General features: G+C 40.7%; 1 protein-coding gene across 3 annotated transcripts; it reads left to right on the top strand.

Moving 5' to 3' along the window:
* Positions 1-3,507: 3,507 nt before the first annotated feature.
* Positions 3,508-9,503, top strand: CALCB (calcitonin related polypeptide beta). Of its 3 annotated transcripts, none has more exons than XM_050954580.1 (5): positions 3,508-3,578; positions 4,895-4,990; positions 5,359-5,490; positions 8,491-8,675; positions 9,051-9,503. In XM_050954580.1, exons 2-4 carry the CDS (start codon positions 4,905-4,907, stop codon positions 8,648-8,650), a joined length of 378 nt encoding a protein of 125 aa, XP_050810537.1. In that variant the 5' UTR covers positions 3,508-3,578; positions 4,895-4,904; the 3' UTR covers positions 8,651-8,675; positions 9,051-9,503. The 3 variants fall into 3 exon arrangements, with proteins under 3 accessions (XP_050810537.1, XP_050810536.1, XP_050810535.1); XM_050954579.1 differs by having other exon boundaries at positions 8,488-8,675; XM_050954578.1 differs by lacking the exons at positions 8,491-8,675; positions 9,051-9,503 and adding an exon at positions 6,324-8,481.
* Positions 9,504-22,427: the final 12,924 nt, after the last annotated feature.

Genomic DNA, 22,427 nt, shown 5'->3' with positions numbered 1-22,427 from the left:
ACCCATTTTAAAGTGTTGTTAGCCATATTCTGTAAAACGATTATGTAATTTAACCAGTTTTTCAGATATGGAAGGTCGTAGTAGAGTGTTAATGTAAAGTTTCATTATCAAATATCAACTAAACCTAAAATAAAAACGTCACACATTTGATGTTCAAGCACATGTAGACGGTAGCTTCCAACAATGAGAAACAATGAAATAGGAATTGGTATATCTATATAAGATTCACTTAAGTAACTGAAGAAATCATGATTATAGATGGGTGTGTATATCGAATATGTATTGGATAATATTTCCGTGCAGGAATAGTCTTTCAGTTTTTCAGATTATTCTTGAAAGTGTTAATATTGTGGTCACATGGTATGATGGCTTTGTGTAGAAGTAGGACTCAGCAACCCTTCTGTAGATTTTTCCCAAATCCCATCCATCTACTTGATGTCAGAGGCAGGGGGTCTCCTTCGGAATTTCGCAGGGTCCAAAGCTGTCTGGGTTAGGAGAGAAATAGTTTGGCTTCTACCTTAGCAATTATGTCCAGGGGTGATCAGTTCATATTATATGTCTATAGAGTATCATCTCTACAAAGTGAAATGCTTATGAAAGGCTGAAAAGGTTTTCTGTGCAAGTCTCCGGGGTGCAATAAAAAGGCTTTTTTCTGCTTTAAAGCACTGAGAAGCAATCAGCCTGATGCAATTCTTTTCTCCCTCCCCAGCTCTCCCAGAGCGGGATTTCTCGGTAACCACCCTTCTGACTCTCCCTCCAGACTCCTCGTATCACCGTTACACGGGAACCAACTCCCGGATCCCTGCCAAACGCACACAGCCAGAAAGGCAGCCAAATGGACCTCATAGCTTGTGCAAAGGCTCCCCTTCAGCAAATGAACGAGAGGGGAACAATTTGCTTGCATGATATTAGGGTTTACGCTTGAACCCTGGGTCCGAGACGAGCTACAGATTGGTATGATCTGTTTCTTGTTAAGGAGTAACTCGATTCCCTCTTCTATGACTCAATGTTATTAACAGAATGTATTTGAAATCCTGTACTTGGATGGGATACTCACGCGCCCACTTTGGAAAGCAGAGTAAAAGAAAAGCATTATACTAACCACCGGGAATATTCTCAATAGCATAAAGGAAACTTAACTCAAGTGAGAAGAAAATGCAATGTTTATTATGATGATGCAAACAGAAAGTGGTTTATCCCCATTTGTTGTTCTTGGCAGAACCTATTACTGCCCTTTATAAAGAGCTTTTCTAACATGAAGAAAAGACTCACCGAGAAAGTACACACCATATTGATATTTTCCACAGGAAAAACTACTTGCTCTCCGGTCTTTTCCTTTGGATGTTTTTGCGTCAATGTGTGTGTGCAAAACAGCTTTACAAACATACAGTAAATCCAACCATCCTGTAATGGAGCAGGTGTACAAACTCGAGACACGTCTACAACGCCTCTAGACAATGACTAAGAGACCCTTTAAGAGTGATTCATTTGACCCTATAGCTTGAGCCGGGTTGGCTCGGGCAGAGGCTTCTCCACTGCGGATGCAACTCTTGCAGCTCTAAGTGCCCAGGAAAGGGAAGCAGCTGGGTAGCTGCCGGAACGTGGCCACTTCAACTCTGGACTAGGAAGGGGGGGGAGCCACGGATGCGAGATACAGTCCAAACACTTCCAGCTGCTCCAAGCAGCCTGTAAAAAGGACGCTGCCAATATAATAGTATTTATGGCAATCAATAAAGACAGAGCTCGCAGCACGAAATGATTGAATCGCCCCGGCTACAACATCTGCTAGCAATCCTCCCCTCTGGGAGACGATGGCCGAGCCAGTCCCGCTGTTTGTACACTTTCTGCGGACAATTAGCTGGGGAATACAGAGGGTTTCTTACATTACTTCTCAATATCAGGATGTTACCGTTGGTTACATAGTAGTTCAGTATGCAATTTCTCCTGGGTTTATATTAAACAAACTACTGGTCTTAACTGTGTGTCACAGAAGACAGTGCAATTATTATTTTTTCCTGTAGGGAACAGTAATTGCGTTCGAATCAGTGACTGTAAAATCTGTCCTCCAAAGAATGCACACCAAAGACCAGTTTAAATCAGTCCTGTTCAAAGGAGAAACAGAGAAGAGTAAATAGTCATAATTTAGCATTGACTCTGAATAGAAGTCCCTGTAAGGAAGGAGAGTAGACTCCTATCCCTTCAGTCTTAACCAGACTTAACTCTCTCTCTTCAGAACTGCTTTCCATACAACTGCCTACCCCACTAGGTTGCGCTAATCTTCAGATGACTCAAGAGACTAACGTAATTCTTGTTCTCAAACCCTATGAAAAGTGAAAATGATAGCCAGAGAGAAAGAATTATTTTGCAAGCTGCTTGAGCTTTAACTCGGAATTTAGTTTACATTAACAATAAGAAAGCGAGGTGTGCTATGTGGAAAGCCTTCAGCGTGGTCGATACTTGTAGAAGAGTGGGAAAATGGAAATTGTTTTTCTTGGTTGATAGAGGAAGGGGAGTCATTTTCATTCATTATAGACAAAAGGCCTCATCTAAAGCACATTGAAATCGGAGTGAAGATTCACATTAATTTCAGTGGGCTTTGGGGCTTTCCATGAATGTTTTGGCTTTTATTTTTAGTTATTTTAAATTCCCCGTTCCCCCGATTTGCAAATCCACACTAGAAACCGGGAACTACGGGAAAACGCGTAACATGGCAATCCCCAGGCAGGAACCTGAAAATTTAGTCCCGTTGAAGTCAGGGGAACTATCCACGCGAGTAAAGGTTTGCAGGATCGGGCTTCAAGGTACCAAAGAAAAAACTTTTCTAATATGCTGCCCATAACGGATTTATTTGCTCTAGATACTATTCTCTTCACGTGATATAATTAAACTTATTTAGTAATATAAGTGAAATAACTTCTGCATTCATGTTTTAATTTGTTACGAAACAAAAAACTGTAATATTTGTAATAAATACTAAATACAGTTTTCCATGTATGCAATTACATTACTATAGCTACGCATTTGCAGACTAAATTAATAATCATAATCCGCCGTTGCCAAGGTCCTTTTTTCTGTCTGCAATGCGGTATTTTTTGCAGTAGATGTCGCTTCTAATAAGTAAATAACCTGTCCTTTGAATTTTTCATTAAAAAGATATGGTACTTTTTGTGGGGGTAAGGAGGTGGACTGTACATTATTAATGACTCGAGACGATTTCCCTTACTTGCCATTAATTGTCTGATTTGATCCGTCTTTTCTTCGTTCAGTGACCTCAGTGCAAATAAACCTATCAGATGTAGCCAACTGACTAGCAATTTTTGTGAATGGAATACTCAGTGACTGGAAGATGACGTAATTGGAGAGTAGTGGGTTTCGTGCCCGGTTGTGGATTGGCTACATTTTGCCAACAGAACTTGTGATTGGCTGGCCAGTGCCGGTCAAACGCCTACACACTTTCACCCTGGCGGTAGATATAAAAGGGGGATACTTAGGCATTGAACAGCATCACGATTTAGAAACACATATTGAGGAAACCTCCACCACGTTTTACTGTTTCTTACGAAGCTTTGTCTTTCAAGGTAAGCATGCTCTTTCTTTCTTTTTCTTTTCTTAAATCTAGTGTTTGGTAAGCTTATTTCAGTGCAGCAGAATTTGCAATGCTTGAAGCTGTACGTGTGCGCAGGCTGGTCTTTAACTGGTGCCAAGTTACAGCTTGTATTACCTTTCTCTATTTTGATTTTTCTCTGTGCATTCAGAGAACGCATAATTTGTAATTAGCTAGATTTCGTATGGTCTTCTAAATTACACGTTACTGGATTCCTCAAAATAAAATAAAACAAAATAAAAACTACCAAGATAAAAGAAGGAATACACAGTCCCGTTAGAATAATTGAAAGCAAACGATACTGCGTAGTATATTACATTTTCGTCGTAAAACCCCTAATCTCTTTACACTAGTGGGCTGCATAGCTTGATTTATTTCTTTTGTAATCATTTTGAGGTTTTTCACAAAATCTGTTATAAAATGGTAAAAGTTTAGAAAGTGACAACCTTCACTGTATGTTATTTAGCAATATATGCTGCAGGTAGTAATATTCTATGGGAGAAAAGGTGACGTTAAACTAAAAATATTTAAATAAAGCTGTGAGTCATAGAGAGGAGTTCTTCAAGATATGATATTTTTAGTCTTTCTGCTCTCTTGACTTGACTTGAGTTCATCTGATTTATTTATCTTTGGTCATAATTTGGGGGTTTTTAAATTAAAATTACTTTAATGGACCTGTTTTTATAATTTTATCTAATTTGTATTTGAGTTGGAAGTTTAGCATGTAAACTGTACCAGAAAGTGAGCACTTTTTGATATAATGTGCTGATTTCTAAGCAAACGTAATTATTTTTAATTTTTAAATTAAACATTAGAGCGATTAACATATATTAATAATCTGCAAAAATGAGAATACAGAAAAGTATTGGTCATATTTTAAAATTAACAATAGCTTTAGCTTTCATGCTTTTTCATACGATTTACTATACCTGAAGTGCCATTTTGTCCAGTTCAGATCAGACACATTAAATGAAATTACGTAGTGCTTCAAATACAGGGGAGAAGAGACACGTTTCCCATCAGTTTATAGACAGATCTGCATTAACTTAAATCCTATTTTAGTTACATCTTGATAGTAATCCTAACTCTGAAAAAACTCCAGATATTTCAGTTTGGTCATATACAAAAAACCTGAAAATTATTTGAGAAAACTAAAGCAAAACACCAAAGCAAATTAACAGCAACAACCTATTACCAAATGTGTCTAGAGAAAGATTGCATCTTTAGTAGATCTGTTAAGATTGAAGAGGCTGGAAAATGGCCATTGTTTGATGTGACTCTTTGTTGTAGAGAGGACATTATGGTTATGCTGAAGATTTCACCTTTCCTTGCTGTTTATGCCTTGGTTATGTGCCAGATGGATAGCTCCCAGGCAACCCCACTCAGGTAAGAAGCTGAGAACTGTGGAAACTCATGCGTTTCGGAGCACTGCATCTGAACAGAATAGAGACATTTAGTTTTCCTCGTGGCTGCAGATAGGAAGTGAGTTATAGTAAAGGAGAAAACGTAGATCTTCCAATATTACTTTTTTGTAACGCTCATATTTTAACATGCAATAGATTACTTATCTAGTGTGTGAGGGAATGAATAGTCTTTGTCTTGAGTTCGGTATACATATCGACACTAGTGACAAAGACACGCTCAGCAGTGTGGAATAGTGTATACAAGAACTCATCCACCTAAGGGCACACATGCAAGAGACTCTTTGCAGCAGTTATCCTTGTATTCATGCTGTCTCGCTTGTCTCCACCTAGACCTGGCTTAGACTCTATAACGGATCGAGTGACACTCAGTGATTACGAAGCTCGGCGGTTATTAAATGCGTTGGTGAAAGAATTTGTTCAGATGAGAGCGGAAGACGTGGAACAAGAGACTGAGGGGAATAGGTAAGGGACACAGCCCCGGGGATATGCACAGATGCTGGGGAAGCAGGACCACTCTGTGTGTCCATTTGATTTCCCAGCAAGAGCCACCTCACCAAACACTCGGGCAGGCTAAGATCTTCCTCTCCCTTGGGACTGCGGATGACCTTGTACAATACTTTGGAAGGGACGGTACTGCATAGATGTTTTCCCGTGTCAGTATCAGGTGGATGGTTTCCACCTAGTTAACCTGCTTTTATCTTTTTTTACAACCGAGAGCAAATAAAAAAACCCCTGGAGGGTGAGTTGAACTTCAAGGAGGGGGTTGTATTAAAATATGGCAGCAAGAGGTACGTTTTCCCGGTGGTAGTACTGAGGGCTGTTCGATCGCTCCTGGATTCTCTGTTGCGATAGTGCATGATGCTGTCGTGAGGCATGGAAGGCCATTGGCTGAAGCGGGGCATCCTATTAGTGCACGCAGCGCCACCTTCTCCCTCAGGGCCAAGGCATGCAAGTACATTTCCACTAACCCTAATGAATTCCTATTGCAAAGCATGTTGATGAATGAGAGACTGAACAGCATGTCTAGTACAGTGGAAGACAAACCTCTTATCCTTTGACTACCAGCATCCCAAAATCTAATCTATTTGCTTGATAAAGTAAACAATATTCATTTTGTTCATGATAAAACTCTGTTCTCCCTCTGATTTCAAGTGTGCTCCCCCTTGCATGAAATAAGTATGAGGGGATTTTATCCTTTTCTTTTTGTCTCCTAATTATTCTTATTTATCTAGGAATGTAATGCATGGATGTGCATGATTTATATTACTTTTTTGGCATGTTTTTTCCCCCTGCAGCCTGGATAAACCTATTTCCAAACGCTGTGCCAGTCTGAGTACTTGTGTGCTGGGCAAACTGTCTCAAGAATTGCACAAATTGCAAACTTACCCTCGTACTGACGTCGGGGCTGGAACTCCTGGCAAGAAAAGGAATGTGCTGAATGACCTGGAAAATGAACGCTATGCAAACTATGGGGAATCCCTGGGAAACAACTAGACATGCTTATTTGCACCCTTCTCTCTTTTTTTTTAACTTGATGCATGTGGATCTAATCTTGATTGCTAACTTTGCTATGTTATTTTGATTCTGTTTTCGACAGAGAATGTTTGAGATGGACTTAAAGTTAGGACGATAAAGAACACAATACACACACCAAGTTAGAAAAAAAAATATACCAAATAAAATAAAAAAGAATGAACAGCACTGCCTTGAGATGTCAACTGATTTTCTTAGACATTTATTTTAAAAAAATCTAAACAAAGCTTTACATTTCTAGCTATTACATGTACAGATAAACTCTTCTTTCATGCCTGCTCATGCACTTGTTCAATAAACCTATTTTTCTATGAGGATTAGGCCTGTTTGTTTTAATTAATTGTGTTGGAATGCAAGATTTCTAGACAAAGCCAGAAAAGTTTTACAAATCTTTCCAGAACTGGAGAAGAGCAGAACAATACAAAAGTTGTATAATAATTTAATTTTAGAATAGCTGAACAATTTGACTATGTTCATATACACTGGGAGAACTCCTAGACCCTTTTAATGCTTTCTATATGTATGTGTGCATACATAATCAGTCACACACAATCTTAGTTAGTAAAACAATTTCTATGAACTTTTGAAATGGCTAAGCATCAAGAAATGCACATATTAACTAGTGTGAAAACACTAGAAATGTAATCCAGGTTTAAAACTGTTCTCATTGAACTCATCCAGGTAAGAACTTTAATATTCATTTTTCTTAATATTATTTACATGAAGCTTCTTTCCAATGATGTATTACCATGAATAACTGGATTTTTTACATGTATATCAGTTTTAGAAATAGCCTGTGAGATAGACTTGTATATTAAAAGAATGAAAATGGGGAGCTTTCATATCTGGGTAATTCATTTAAAATCTTGTTTTCTGTTAATTCTTTTACTTTAATAACAGATTTAGTGCTACTTTTGTACCTCTTTAACTTTTTTTTCTCTGTACAACATTTATCTCATAATATGGGAACTGTTCAGAACACAATTGTCATGTTACCAGGGATGCTTTCTATGGTACTGTCTCTGGGCCTGCCTATAGTCCTAACTCAGGCAACATTCCCATTGATTTCAGTAGGAGATTGGCTTGAACAAAGACTTTAGAAGCGTGTACTCTTAAGGCCCCAGTCCAGCAATACACATAAGCATGTGCTTAATTCTAAGCAAGTGAGTAGTCCCACTGAAGTCAGTGGGATTACTAAAATGCTTAATGCTTTGCTCAGTGAAGGCCTAAATAATGAAGAAAGCTGTTTAAATAGTGCAATCAGATATATGGAAGAAGGAAAATGACTATGTGCTGTTCAACTCTGAAAAATTACTCAGAAATCCCTGGCAACTTCTTACTCTGTAGATTTAGTTCCAGGTTGAAATCCTTGCCCCGTTGAAGTCAATGGCAAAATTCCCATTGTCTTCAATGGGGCCAGAACTTCAGCCCTTTTGTGCGTTCTGACATAGCTGCTGATCTAGGTACCTAAAATAGGTATTTTGCTACTATACTCCATCAGCACTACAGAACTAACTCAGCTGAGGCTTAGCTAGATTCTTTTACTACTTATGCATTATCAACAGTTGTCTGTTAGATTTCAATTATTTGCTGGTGGGAATGGAGTTGATCAAGTGTTATTGAGGGGATAATTTTGTTTAGGCAACCTTAACTATTGGTGATGATGTGCAAGAAAGAAAGAGCCTAGTTTGACTTTCACAACCTGAGTCAAGTCTGTAGCACCTGGTACCTAGAAAAAGAAAACTATTTTTTAAACTCATAAACTGAGTGAACAATATGTAAATCCTTGAAACACAATAAATATGGAACTTCACAATCCCATTTTTATAGAGATACTTTTCCAGGTAGAACCACACCTTATTGATATAAGCAAAGTATTTTTTACATTCTGTCCATGTAAAATATATATTTTTTTATTTTGAAAAGCAGTGTAACAGCACAGAAAAGGGCATGTAACACAGCAACCTGTGTGACCCATCGTCTGGCAGACTTCCTGAGCAGGTCAGGAGGAGTGGGCAAGAACAACTTTGTACCTACCAATGTGGGATCTAAAGCTTTTGGGAGGCGAAGAAGAAATGCTCAAATATAAACATCTGAATGACACCTGGAATATGGTAAACACACTGCAATATATGTAGAATCTATACTTCCCTTAGTAATGTTACCATTGCTAATATCTTACGTAGAATTCTTGTTTGGATGGAAAATAGATTTATGGTGTTTAGATCCTAGAAAGAAACAGTAATAGTTAATCCAAATGTGTTACAAATCCAGTTTTACATTTAAATAGAGCATCTACTGCAAGGTCTTTATTTAAACTTTTCACTTTACTTTGAAAAAAAAATCAGTTCTAATGAATGTTAGATCACCTTGTAAAACAAAGCTGGTTGGTTCAAGTAAAAGTTTCAATCAGTGGATATTCTTGCATTATGCCACAAGTAATATTTCTGTATCAATATTTTGGTAATTTTTGGATTTCTTTCTTTCAGATTGCCATGAAACTGAAATGTTAACTCCCTTTAGTTTCTAATGAAAGCAACTCTTCTCCATAAATCAAGAAGGCCAAACAGAAGTCTCATTTTTTGCATCCTAATATTTAAAAATGTTTTGTTAAAATCAAATGAAAGCACTTCTGTTATGTATATTACAAACCAATCTAATTATTCAAGTTAAATTATTGTTTGTTCTTTTTATATGCAATTCTATTTCAAATAAAATGTGATAGCATCTATTATTTATTTATCTTCTAGCATATATGTGAAATGTGATCCATGCTATTTATCTGGGCAATACTGCCAAATCTCGGGGATTACTCTAAATTGCTGCCTGCCAAGGCATATCTGTAAAATATGGAGTGCTGTGCCTTGATGTAAAACATTTAACTAACATGATTGTACAGTATGTTTAAAAACACATCAATATTGTATCATTTGTGAATTTAAGCAAGATTAAAAAAAGTATTTTAGATACATTTGGATTGAGAAACTGATTTTTCATTTAAACCATTGTTAGTTTATTGCATAGGTTTTTTTTTAAAAAGCATCTGGCATTAGCCAAATGTGGATATCAGATTAGAAGGATCATTGGCCTGCTCCCATATGGTACTTCCTATGTCTTATCTAACTACAGACCCTAGAGTGGTTCTTGAGAACTAAAGTTTGAATGTTCAGAATAGAGAAAACATTTTCCCTTTTACAAACTCATGAACCAGTAGCTAAAAAATAATTACAAAATGATTAAACTGAATAACACCCCACAGTTCCTGGTAGTAACAAACGTCATAATGTATAGAGCAAGACAACAGTTTTGTATAGCCTCTTTCATACAATCTATATCCCAAAATGGTTTACATAGTTAAATAGTAGGGGGATAGACAAAGGAGAAAAGACATGTATTTAGCTGAGATTGAAATGAGAGACAGAATAAATGAGAGAAAGGGATTCAGGATGACAATTACAGGCTGAAGAAACTGCAAAGAAGCAGTTTCTTTGATTAACCAGTGTCTGAGACTGTGGCCTGGTCTACACTACGAGTTTGTATAGAATTTAGCAGCGTTAAATCACATTAACCCTGCACCCATCCACACAACAAACCCCTTTATATCGATATAAAGGGCTCTTAATATCGATATCTGTTCTCCTCCCTGATGAGCGGAGTAGTGCTGAAATTGGTATTGCGATTTTGGATTAGGATTAATGTGGCCACAATTAGATGGGATTGGCCTCCGGGCGCTATCCCACAGTGCACCATTGTGATCGCTCTGGACAGCAATCTAACGCGGATGCACTGGCCAGGTAGACAGGAAAAGCCCTGTGAACTTTTGAATTTCATTCCTGTTTGCCCAGCGTGGAGCTCTGATCAGCACAGGTGACCATGCAGTCCCAGAATCAAAAAAGAGCTCCAGCATGGACAGTACGGGAGATACTGAAGCTGATCACTGTATGGGGAGATGAATCTGTTCTATCAAAACTCTGTTCCAAAAGACAAAATGCCAAAGCATTTGAAAAAATCTCCAAGGCTATGATAGACAGAGGCCACAATAAGGACTCAACACAGTGCTGCATGAAACGTAAGGAGCTGAGACAAGCGTAACGGAAAGCCAAAGAATCAAATGGACGCTCACAGAGGGGATGATACAATATGACTGGTAACTGTCATTATCAACTTGCAAGGCAGCAGACAGTACAGTAGGGCTGGTAACCGTCTCTGCTAATTTGCAAAGGCAAGGGAATGCTGCTGTGCAGCACTGCAGTACTGCGTCTGTCAGCAGCAACCAGTAGACTGTCATATGGTGACAGTGAAAAAAGGCTGAACGGGCTCCATGGTTGCCTTGCTATGGCGTCTGCCAGGGGAATCCAGGGAAAAGGGCACAAAATGATTGTCTGTCGTTGCTTTCACGGAGGGAGGATTGACTGATGACATTTACCCAGAATCACTCGCGACACTGTTTTTGCCCCATCATGCATTGTGATCTCAACCCAGAATTCCAATGGGTGGGGGAGACTGTGGGAACTATGGAATAGCTATAGAATAACTACCCACAGTGCGATGCTCCGGAAATCAACGCTAGCCTCAGTACATGGACACACACCCCCAAATTAATATGCTTTGTGTGGCCATGTGCACTCGACTTTATGCAATCTGTTTCTAAAAACCAGTTTCTGTAAAATCAGAATAATCCTGTAGTGTAGACATACTCTGTGTCTATTCAGGGGCCAGGGTTAGAGAAGCTGAAGAACAGAGAGTGGAGTAAAGGGAAATTGGAGAAAATCCATGGGTGGTTTTAAAACCAAGGAGGACACCTTCCAACCAACGCGGGTCCTTTCTCCTACAGAAGGAAACTGCTGACTTTTCAATATACTGGCAGGGCTAGATACTCTGGGTATATCTACACTGACCACCTGTTACAGAGGTGTGTACAGTAGATATATGGCTAGCCCTCCTAGGATCAGTATAAATAGCTGTGTTGGTGGTGAGGTATTGCTTAGGCAAGTAATGAGACATCTGAAACTTGTGGCTATGTGTCCTACACAGCATTTCACTTGCCCAAGCAGTGCCCCCATATATACACTGCTGTTTTTAGCAGTGTAATGTCCCACTGTCTCCCTGCTGCTTGAGCCTTTCCCCACTGCAGGAAAAAATTCTGACAATGAGGAAAGGCTCTCCCAGTTTTCTGCAGCTGGAGCCTTTCCCTGCTTCAGGGAAAGACTTCAGCAGCAGTGAAAGGCTTTCACAGATGGGAGGCAGCAGGGAGAGCCTTTCCCCACTGTCTTTCCCCTACAAGAGTCTTTCCTTGCTGCAGTGAAAGACTTTGGTAGCAGGGAGTTACTGAACCCTTTCTCCTCTGCCATTGCTTTTCACTGATGTGTGGACAGCTTTTTCATTCTGGCACATAGCCACACATACCCTATACATTGCAACCACCACTGGTGTGCAGTGTAGACATAGTCTTTGAGTCTATTTTGTTCTGCACTGCACTGCCAGTGCTATCTGACCCTAAAGTCAGCTTCACGAATCCAGGGAGGATCATTCCACTGAAGTGATGATCATCTCATGGTGAGGAGCAATCATTAAGGCTCCTGCACCACTGTGGCAAGTGTAGGGAAAAGGGGCATGATTGGTGGAAAGGCTATGTGGTGGAGACACTCCTATATCCAATCCTTGGGTATGTTTATGGCTCTTTGGGTTAAATTACAGAAGCCTTATGATTGCATGATTCCCAAACAACCCTCTCCAGTGGGATTTAAGTGGGATGGAGGGCTGTGGCGAATTTCATACTACATATTATGTTTGAAATTAACTTGAATATAAATTTTTTTTCTCTACATGCAGTGCTTGATACTTTTTTCTTAACTAAACACAAACTGCATTTATTACCACAATAATCTAGAGTTCTGCTATGTCTAGAATTCAGATGTATATAGTTTCTAAGAAGATTAACCTATATTACTCTACAGTGATATCTTTGGTCCTGTTACTTCAACAACACAGAGGAGCACATCTGTCATTATGTACTCAGTAATAGCTCCTACATAGCTTTGAACATTAGAATACATTTTATTGAGATATAACATTGTCTAAAAACATGAAGATAGTATCCTACTGCTTTTAGAAAAGTGATGTGCATTAAACTTGGACAACTCCGGGAGTTTAGGTGTAAAGGTGAAGTTTGTTAATAAGACATTAATGTGAAAACACTAATCTCTTAAAGAGATGCAGGCTCAGATTAGTGGTAAGAAAAGTCATTTTAGTGTGTACTTTAATTTTTTCCATAAGTTTACTAAAGAAACTAGAATAGAAAAGAAATTAGTCTTGTTTTTGTTTTCTTTTTTAGATTCAAATGAACAATATTTATTTCACAGCAACAGATAGTTGAGCTGCTCAAGATAAATGAAAATACTTTGCATATGTACAGTCTTGTTTCAAGAAAGAATGTACTTATTTAAAAGACCAGTGGAGAAATATAACTAACAGCAAATTCAGTGTTTATTTTTCTCATGGGAACCTGTTGCTTGAGCTTTTCCACTGTTTCAAATTCTCAGAGGCAGGCAAGACGTTGTGCTCCTTTTTTTTCTAGTACAGTATTCCTGCCAGTGCCCTTTACAGTCAGGACTGGTTAACTGCACTTACATCGATCTGCAGTCTTCTGCTTCTATATGGTGAGGCAGGAGTTTCCTCAGTAGCTATCTGAGAGCTCTTTTCCTCAGATACTTTTGACAAATTCTTCATCTCCTTCCCAGTTTAGCCTTTTCCTGGGTCATAAACAGATGGTTATGGGTTAATGCCTCTTTTATCTGTAAAGGGTTAAAAAGTTCACCTAGCCTAGCTAATACCTGACCAGAGGAACCAATGGGGGAATAAGATGTTTCAAAAGGAAGGAGGGAAGTTTTTTCCTTTGTTGAGAGTTTCGGTTTCAGCCGGAGTGAAAAAGATCAAGGAACCAGCCTCTTATCAGAGTAGTAAGTTTTAGAAAGGAATAAATAGGTTTATGTTTATTTTCTTTGTAACTTGTCTTGGTATCATTAGGGAATTATCAAAATTGGGTATTTGGGTATTTTCTTTGTGTAACTAAATTTGTGCCCAGGGGAACATCCTCTGTGTTTTGAATCTGTTGTCTGTGAGAGTAGTTGGTATGCTAATCCCTCCCAAAGGGTTTTCTTTTACCTTTCTTTTCTTTAATTAAAAGTCTTTTTCTTAGTACCTGATTGATTTTTCCTTGTTTTTAGATCCAAGGGGATTGGATCTGGACTCACCAGGGATTGGTGGGAGAAAGGAGGGGGGATGGTTAATTTCTCCTTGTTTTAAGATGCAAGGGATTGGATCTGGACTCACCAGCGAATTGGTGAAGGAGTCTCCCAAGGCTACCCAGGGAGGGGAAGGTTTTGGGGGGGAAAGAGAGTGATCCAGACACTGAAAATTCTGGATGGTGGCAGCGATACCAGATCTAAGCTAGTAATTAAGCTTAGAAGTGTCCTTGCAGGTCCCCACATCTGTACCCTAAAGTTCAGAGTGGGGAAGGAACCTTGACACCCTGGAAGAGACAGAGTGTTCAGCAGAAGACTTTTATGAAGTCTGTGGACTCCTCTAGCCCAGCAGTAAATCCTCATCCACTTCAGTGCTTCAGCTGTTGATTAGGGCCCAACCATTAATGTCAAAAGGCACAAGTTCCTGCATTCAGATCCCCATGCTGGCAGTGCCCCTTCCTCAGTCATTTTTCTCCACCCTTGGTTCTGTTCTTTCTAGTCCTCCTGCTGCAGCACCAAACCAGCAAGCCTCAAATTAGTCAGTGTGGGAAGAAGCGTGGGTTGTGTGGGATTGATTCTTCAAGCTACTGCACTGAATGGTTCTTACTGTCCACAATGTTCCAAGGAAGGGCTTAAAACCAGTCTCCTTTTCCTACCTCAGTCCCTGCAAGATTTCTTTTCCAGGGCTCCCCTACGGACTCCCTTTCCAGAGATAGATCCTTCCAAACTGCAAGTGATCCACTACTTGAATAGCTTGTTTGACTCAGAAGATGATCATCTCAAGCACCCCTTCCCTCCTTCCTAAATGCTTTAAGATACCTGCTCCATTCAGTCAATCTCTATTCACTTCACATTGTTTTCAGCCAATTGTCCACAAATCTAAACCATGCTCTTAATCATGGTTTCTCCTTGCCTCCTTAGATAGCTTCTATTTCCCCTTTCATCCTAGTCTAAGCATCAAGGATAGGACACTACTTTTCTCTTTCAGGACTCTCAATGCCAGCGCCATAAACCCCTCCCCAAAGAACCAAACTGAAGATTCTCTTTGCTGCAACAAGCATCTGCTCCAGTCCTCAGCTAATGAAAGGGAATTTGCTTCCTGTTCTGAGCACTCTGAATCACAGAATGCATTGAAATTTAGTTTGAATTGATCTATTCCAATATGAAGATAGTTAAACCAACCAATCAATATCTCACCACCCAGAATGCCCTCAAGATGAGGTGTAGTTAAATGTAGAACTGTTTTCACATGTCAGAATCTCATAAGCCTACTTGTGATTCTGAGTGATCCAACCATGTCAAGTAGAGTTCCATCAATAAACATCTCTACGAAACTGTACCAAGTCACATCTAATATTGCCACCAGGTTTTTTTTCTGTCTTGACCATTGACTTGCCTCAGTCAGGATCATTCTCAAGCAAAAAGATTTTTCTCCCAGCTAATGGGTAGGTTCTCCAAAGAACTTTGTGGACCACAGGATTAAAGTTTTTTTGAAAGAGGCTTTGAATCTTCTTCCATTCCTTCATATGCTGCATATGCTTTATATAGCACATATATGGTATCAGCTGAAATGGCACTGTCCATTCACTGCTCCTTTTTGTGGTCTCAGAAAAAAGTTCCCAAAGACATAATAAGAGTCTGACTAAAGGAAGTTGTATTCTATTTAGATTATGTTAAGGTTTCTCTGTGCTTTCTCCCTTCTGTCACAGCACCAGATTGTTCACTATATCCGTTCTCTGCAATACCCTGGCTCAAATACGTGGCTCCAGGCTCTCCATACACACAATATTTCCAGAGGCAGTCTGGCTCAGGCACATTTTGACAGGGTGAAACTCTTGTGACAAGTTCGCAGTAAAAGCCTTTAAGGATTAACAGATCCAAATAAAGATATGCCCAGCCATCCATTACTGAGAGGCATTCAAGGGAGCTTCATGTAATTTTACTGCAGCCATAAATTCTAGCCATACTAAAACTACCAATTGTTCTGCCCCTTTCAATCCACAAGGGTTAGAAAATTCTTCCTCATTATCAGCCAGAGGCTGCCAGAGCCAGACAGGAATTCTACACAAGAAAGTGGAAGTCCTGCTAGCTTAGTCCCACCTGCTTCTAGAAGAAAGTGTCAAGAATTTCTTCTCAGCCTGTGGTGGTACCTTTTCTAATAGATAAGCTGTCAAGGTTCCTTCCCCACTCTGAACTTTAGAGTACAGATGTGGGGACCTACATGGACACTTCTAAGCTTAATTACTAGCTTAGATCTGGTATCGCTGCCACTACCCCCAAGTACCACCTTTTTCCCTGGATAGTCTTGAGGTACTTCATCAATTCCCTGGTGAACACAGATCCAAATCCCTTGGATCTTAAAACAAAGAGAAATTAACCATCTCCCTCCCTTTCTCCCACCAACTCCTGGTGGATCCAGAACCAACCCCCTTGGATCTAAAAAACAAGGAAAAATCAATCAGGTATTAAGAAAAAGGCTTTTAATTAAAGAACAGAAAGGTAAAAGAAAACCCTCCGGGAGAGATTAGCATACCAGCCACTCTCACAGACAACAGATTTAAAACACAGAGGATGTTCCCCTGGGCACAAATTTAGTTACACAAAAAAACCCCCAAAATACCCAATTTTGATAATTCCCTAATGGTACCAAGACAAGTTAAAAGAAAATAAACATAAACCTATTTATTCCTTTCTAAAACTTACTACTCTGATAAGAGGCTGGTTCCTTGATCTTTTTCACTCCGGCTGAAACTGAAACTCTAAACAAAGGAAAAACTTCCCTCCTTCCTTTTGAAACATCTTGTTCCCCCATTGGTTCCTCTGGTCAGGTATTAGCTAGGCGAGGTGAACTTTTTAACCCTTTACAGGTAAAAGAGGCATTAACCCTTAACCATCTGTTAATGACATAAGCTCTCAAATTTCTCAGGCCTGGCTTACCCACAGACTTTCAAAAGACTTTTCCTGTCCTTTAGGATTGGATGAAAAGACAAGGCTATGTAGTAAATCTCTTCCTAGGAATAATAGCTTCAGTCATATGAAAAGAGAAGTTCAGGTTTCTACTCCAGGTTCTTCATGATGAAAAAAGGTTTAGGCAAACTTCATCCAGTTCCCATGCTTAACCTTTCCATGTGCAGAGCTAATTTCAGGTTGGAGACTTTAGGTATCTTCTTCAATTCAGTAACTTTAGGGTATTTCTATTTGCATGTTCCGGTTGGAAAGAAAAGAGATGGTATATTTTTATTTCTCACTTCTTTTTCTAAGGGAGCAATATTTAGTCTCATATCTCAGTTCAAATCTGCTGCTTCTTCCTTTTTCTCTTTCTTATGGTAACTCAGGGAGCAATGTCAGTATAATGCATTAGAGGGCCATGGCACCAAAAAGCATTGCTGGGGTCAGGGCAGGAGGAAGAAAATATTTTTTTGACTTGCAAGAGGTGAACAATACCTATTCCTTTTGAAGCCTGATGGAACAGCAGGTTCCCATTCCAGGGAGACAAAACTACATGTCAGAAAACTAATGTTTTTTTTTTAAACTGACGGTTGTTACCGAAATATCCCTCTCCTAATGGTTGCCAGCTATTATAAGGCTACTAGCTGTTAGGGGGTTGCTGTTGACAGTCACACGGTCTTACACTGCTCCTTTTGCACCCAAATGTTCAGTGTATTCTATCCATTTTTGGGTGCACAAGGAATACAGGATTGATCAAGAGTTTATGGATAATTTTGATTATTTGACTTCATGAGCAACTGGGGAAAACATCTTGTTTCATTTTTCATGACTGTCTCTGTTAATGAAATTGCCAAAAAAAAGTCCTTAGCTTTCTTTTAAAAAATAAATCCCAGGGCTTGGTCTTTCACAGCACAGGTGCAGACTGTATACTATACAAAATATATTTAGAAATTAGCATTTAATAAGGGAATGTACAGTTTCCATTGTACTACCTTTTCATTTTTTAATTACACTGCCATTTTAAGCAGTGCTGAAAGTGGACAGAAAATAAAATGCTAGTGCAGTATAAATGGCTTACACTTTATGGGCAGCATCCTATCTAAGTTATTTAGTGTTCAGTCAGGCAGCATAATACAGATTAGTCATATACAAGTGTTTGTATTAATGTTGAAGAGGATATACAAACCATTTTGGTTCTAATGTTTTAATAAACTGTCAAAACTGTTTTTCTTTAACAAATGGTTATTTTAAATGTGCATAACCAAAGCCTTTGTGAGGTGACGTGTATAGTTGCTCACGACCCATCTCACTGTTATTGCAGACTTCTTGGGCCTTCATTTTGTATGTCATTGTGTGGTGGTATTGATCTCCAGTGCAAATGTGAATCAAAGCAACATGTGGGCATGAGAAAGGTTATGCTGTGCACTAGGCACAGTCCTCTGCACTGACTCAGAATAAATCTCAGACTGCTTCCACAAGCCAGAGTAAATCTCTGGCTCTCCAGAGTACAAAATGAAAAAGCACCAGGGTGAAGACAGAGAATGAGTATATCAGAGGAGACATGGTGATCCTCAGCATGCAAATATGGTGCTTAATTATGTGCTGCTTCTTTGGCTTGACCTCTACCGGTAGGGTAATGGTGGCTGTAAAACAGTACTTTCATTATTACAGGGTATGTTTCCCTTCTGTCTCTGGTTATGCTTATCACTTTTTACCTTGTTCTTATACATGGGACAGTCTGCACCTGTCTTGTGAAAGACCAAGCCCTGGGCTTCAACTTCACTGAAAATGTAGTGACTAGACATAATTTTAAAATAATGCAGGTAGATTTACACAGTAACTCTGTCCAGTTATTTAAATCTCTTTTCTTCTCTTTTGTGGGTAGAGTTGAATTAATCTTCCTGAAAGCTTCCACAGTCTGCTGTGTAAGAAATGAGCAGAGCTAATGCTATTGCTTCTGTCACAGATCCTTGCCAAAAAGCAGCCTTTAACGGACAGTAGTAAATTTTGGTATTGGTTATTTAATTCAACATTGTCGTGTATAATTAGCTGATTGAATATCTGCATGAAGTGGGTAATTTTTAAAACATGCTGGGTAATTTGGATCTGAGAATATTTTTGTTCCTCTCCAGATGGATATATCATCATAGGATTTCTAGACACGTTGAGGATGCATTATGTGCCTCATTTTCAAAGTAGCTGACCACTCACAGCTTCCTGTGGTTTCAATCTGAGTTCTGGTGCTCATAGCTTTGAAAAATCAGGCCCATTTTGTCTTTAGTGACAGGGTTTGGGCAGAAGCAGCGCCAGGGTTTTTGGTGCCCTAGGCGAGGGTCCTTCCGCGCTCCCGGTCGTTGGCGGCAATTCTGCGGCTGGGGAGTCCTTCCGCGGCTCCCCGTCTTCCGGTCACTTTGGCAGCGGGTCCCAGAGCGAGTGAAGGACCCGCCGCAGAATTGCCGCCGAAGACCTGGAGCATGGAAGGACCCCCTGCTGCCAAATTGCCGCCGAGGGTGGCAAAATGCCATCCCCTCAAATCCTAGTGCCCTAGGCGACCGCCTAGGTCGCCTAAATGGAAGCGCTGGCCCTGGGTTTGGGTATTTATTTATATATTTATTCTGCATATTTACCCTCTTATTATTGTTATAAAATACAGTTCATTCTTTCCTAGTTCAGCAAAAAAAATTGTCCTTTATTTTTAATTAGCCTATATGTTTCCCTTGCACCTTTTAAAGTCCACCAGGGAAGATGTTCCTGCACTGTAATATTCTATTTCAGAAAGTATATAGCTTTTATTTCCAAATTATGTATTACATGATTATTTCCTTACCTGGGAAGAACTCTGAACCTTGGTTGGCTGTAAGGGATCACAGGTCTTGAATATTGGTTTGCAGCTCCTCTGGCAGTTCTCAGATCACAGCCACAATCCAGCAGCTTGCTGGTATCAGTAGGGACTTCTGCAGGCTGATGGGCCCTTGCTCATAGGTACCGCCTATGAAACTCCCAATTGGAGGAGACATCTTGCCCTCTCCAGTTGGCTCAGACTCACTATTTAAGCCAGAAGGAGGCACAGGAAGTTGTCTGAGAAAATAGATGAATCCCTGGTTGCTTGACACATCAGACCCTGCCTACTTACCTAGCTCCTGAGCCTTGCCTTGTTCCTAATTCCTCCCCTCTTTCATTGATCCAGATCCCTGCTTTTATTCCCTACCTCTGGCTACTGTCTTCGGCTCTGACCCTTGGCTTGATTTCTGGCTCTGGCTCTGAGCTCTGGTTCCTGGTGCCTAACCCCTGCTCTGACCACGAGGCATGACCACCACGGTTCTGACCACTAGTAATGACTGCCTATATCCAGATCTACAACAGTTTGCTAGGAAAACCAATCCCCCTGAATGGGGTCCAGTGGGATATGGACCCAGCAGAGCTTCCCCTACCTCAAGGAGGGCTGGTGTGTCATGAACAAGTGACCTGCCTCCAGATAGACAATCAAGCCATGAAGGCATGGATTGCACTTCCAGTCACTGAAAATCAGGCACTGCAGGGGCAAGTCCATCAGCTCTGTGCAGAAAACATTGCGCTTTGGGCCCTACCGGCCACATCACCCCTTGAGCCCAGACCTGTTTGTCTCCAGAGCACTTCAGTGAGGATTATTCAAATATTGAGGCCCCATGAGGTCTCATGAACCAATTTCTTGTTCTTGTTGTTGCTTGGCCTTCAGACATACTTGTCCGAACAAGTCAAGGTAGGCCTGGTAGTCAGCCTGATGACTGAAGAGGCATTGTTTACATTGAATGTTCACAGGCATGGCTGCCCACAGCTCCCAGTGGCTGTGGTTTGCCATTCCTGGCCAATGGGAGCTGCAAGAAGCAGCGTGGGCTGGGACTGGGTAGGGGTGTGGGGTGCAGGCTCAGGGAAGGAGTTTGGGTGCAGGAGGGGGCTCAGGGCTGGAGCAGGGGGTTGGGGTGCAGGAGGAGGTGAGGAGTGCAGGCTCTGGGCAGCACTTATCCGAGGCAGTTCCCGGAAGTGGAAATAGCTCCCTCTGGCTCCCAGGTGCAGGGGTGGCCCGGTGGCTACACACGCTGCCCTTGCCTGCAGGCACCACCCCTTCAGCTCCTATTGGCTGTGGTTCTTGGCCAAATGGGAGCTGCGGAGCTGGCGTTCGAGTTGGGGGCAGCGTGTGGAATCCCAGTAAACGCCCCTGTGCCTAGGAGCAAAATGGATATGCTGGAAGCTTCCTGGGAGCCACGTTAAGCCAGGCAGTCACACTGCCTGCCATGCTGTGGGCAGCCAACTGGACTTTTAACGGCCCCGAGCCTCCAGGGTCTCTTTTCAACCAGGCATTCTTGTAGAAAACCAGATGCCTGGCAACCCTAGCCTGACCCTGAATATCTCCACAGGCCAAGCTCCACAAGCCCAAGTCAGCTGACCTGGACTAGCCACAGCCATGCCATGGGTCTTTTATCCCAGTGTAGATGTACCCTCAAAGGTTTTCACTCATTAGTTCTCCCCCAGAGACCTGAAAGGAACAGGGGCGGCTCTAGACATTTCGCACCCCCAAGCATGGCGGCTTGCCGTGGGGGGGCGCTCTGCCAGTCGCCGGTCCCGCAGCTCCAGTGGACCTCCCGCAGGCATGCCTGCAGAGGGTCCACTGGTCCCATGGCTCCACTGAAGCCACGGGACCAGCGGACCCTCCGCAGGCACGCCTGCAGGAGGTCCACCAGAGCCGTGGGACCAGCGGACCCTCCATAGGCATGCCGCCGAAGGCAGCCTGCCTGCGGCCCTCCCTGCGACCGGCAGAGCACCCCCCCATGGCACGCCGCCCCAAGCACACGCTTGGCACGCTGGGGCCTGGAGTCACCCCTGGAGAGGAGCATTCCAGCTTTGAAATATTTTTTGGAGGAGAATATGTCTCATGCAAAATTTGTACCATTAGTTAGCTAAGGGCTGTTTTTCCTTAGGCTATACATTCTTTCTTTAACATTCATGTGGATTTATGGGTGTCAAAGTAGAAGCCTTAAGATATATTTTCTTAAGGCAAAAGAAATAGATTGAGAATTAAAATCAAATGTTTTTTAAAAAAATCAAATGTCAGGGCAATGGACTTCAAACAAAAAGCATCTCTGGTTCGTATGAAGGTCTACAAACAAGCATTTAAAATAGTCATTCTATATGCACTGTGTAGTCAAATCATTTTCATAAACTTTAAGCACTGACCATTTCTGCACAAAGGTCATAGTTGATAAATCTACACATTTTAATTTTCTGCAGCTTGGGAGGTATTTTGTGAAGATACCTCTTTGCTTATCTTTAATGAGGTTTACAGAACAGACAAAATGTCTGTATTGTCTATATTTTTTTCCAGTCTGAGCTAAAAGTATTACCTTGTTCTGCAAATGCCAAAATTGTTGGGATGCCAACACCTTATAATAATGATAATTAATAATTTTAAAAGGTAAATATTACTACTCATATTTTACAGATAGAGAAATAGGCCACAGTGAATCAGAGGCAGTCAGGAATAGATCCAAGTTCTCCTGACTCTTTGCCATTTACTGTAACCATTAGGTTGAATCACCTCTGAACAAAGAATTTTTAGATTATTTATTTTCTCTCCTTTTTTAAGTACATATTTTCAAAAGCTATCTTTTAGATGTTACAGCATACAAAGATCTTATT

Source organism: Gopherus flavomarginatus, chromosome 5, assembly GCF_025201925.1.
Source record: "Gopherus flavomarginatus isolate rGopFla2 chromosome 5, rGopFla2.mat.asm, whole genome shotgun sequence".
Taxonomy (NCBI): Eukaryota; Metazoa; Chordata; order Testudines; family Testudinidae; genus Gopherus; species Gopherus flavomarginatus.
Note: the sequence above shows the minus strand (reverse complement) of the source record. Positions and strands in the feature narration are given on the sequence as shown.

Excerpts from the sequence above, each read along its gene's own strand:
- CALCB (XM_050954578.1), top strand. The coding sequence starts at position 4,905 with ATGGTTATGCTGAAGATTTCACCTTTCCTTGCTGTTTATGCCTTGGTT. Across the intron at positions 4,991-5,358 it reads TCCCAGGCAACCCCACTCAG|ACCTGGCTTAGACTCTATAA; the intron begins GTAAGAAGCTGA and ends GTCTCCACCTAG. Across the intron at positions 5,491-6,323 it reads CAAGAGACTGAGGGGAATAG|CCTGGATAAACCTATTTCCA; the intron begins GTAAGGGACACA and ends TTCCCCCTGCAG.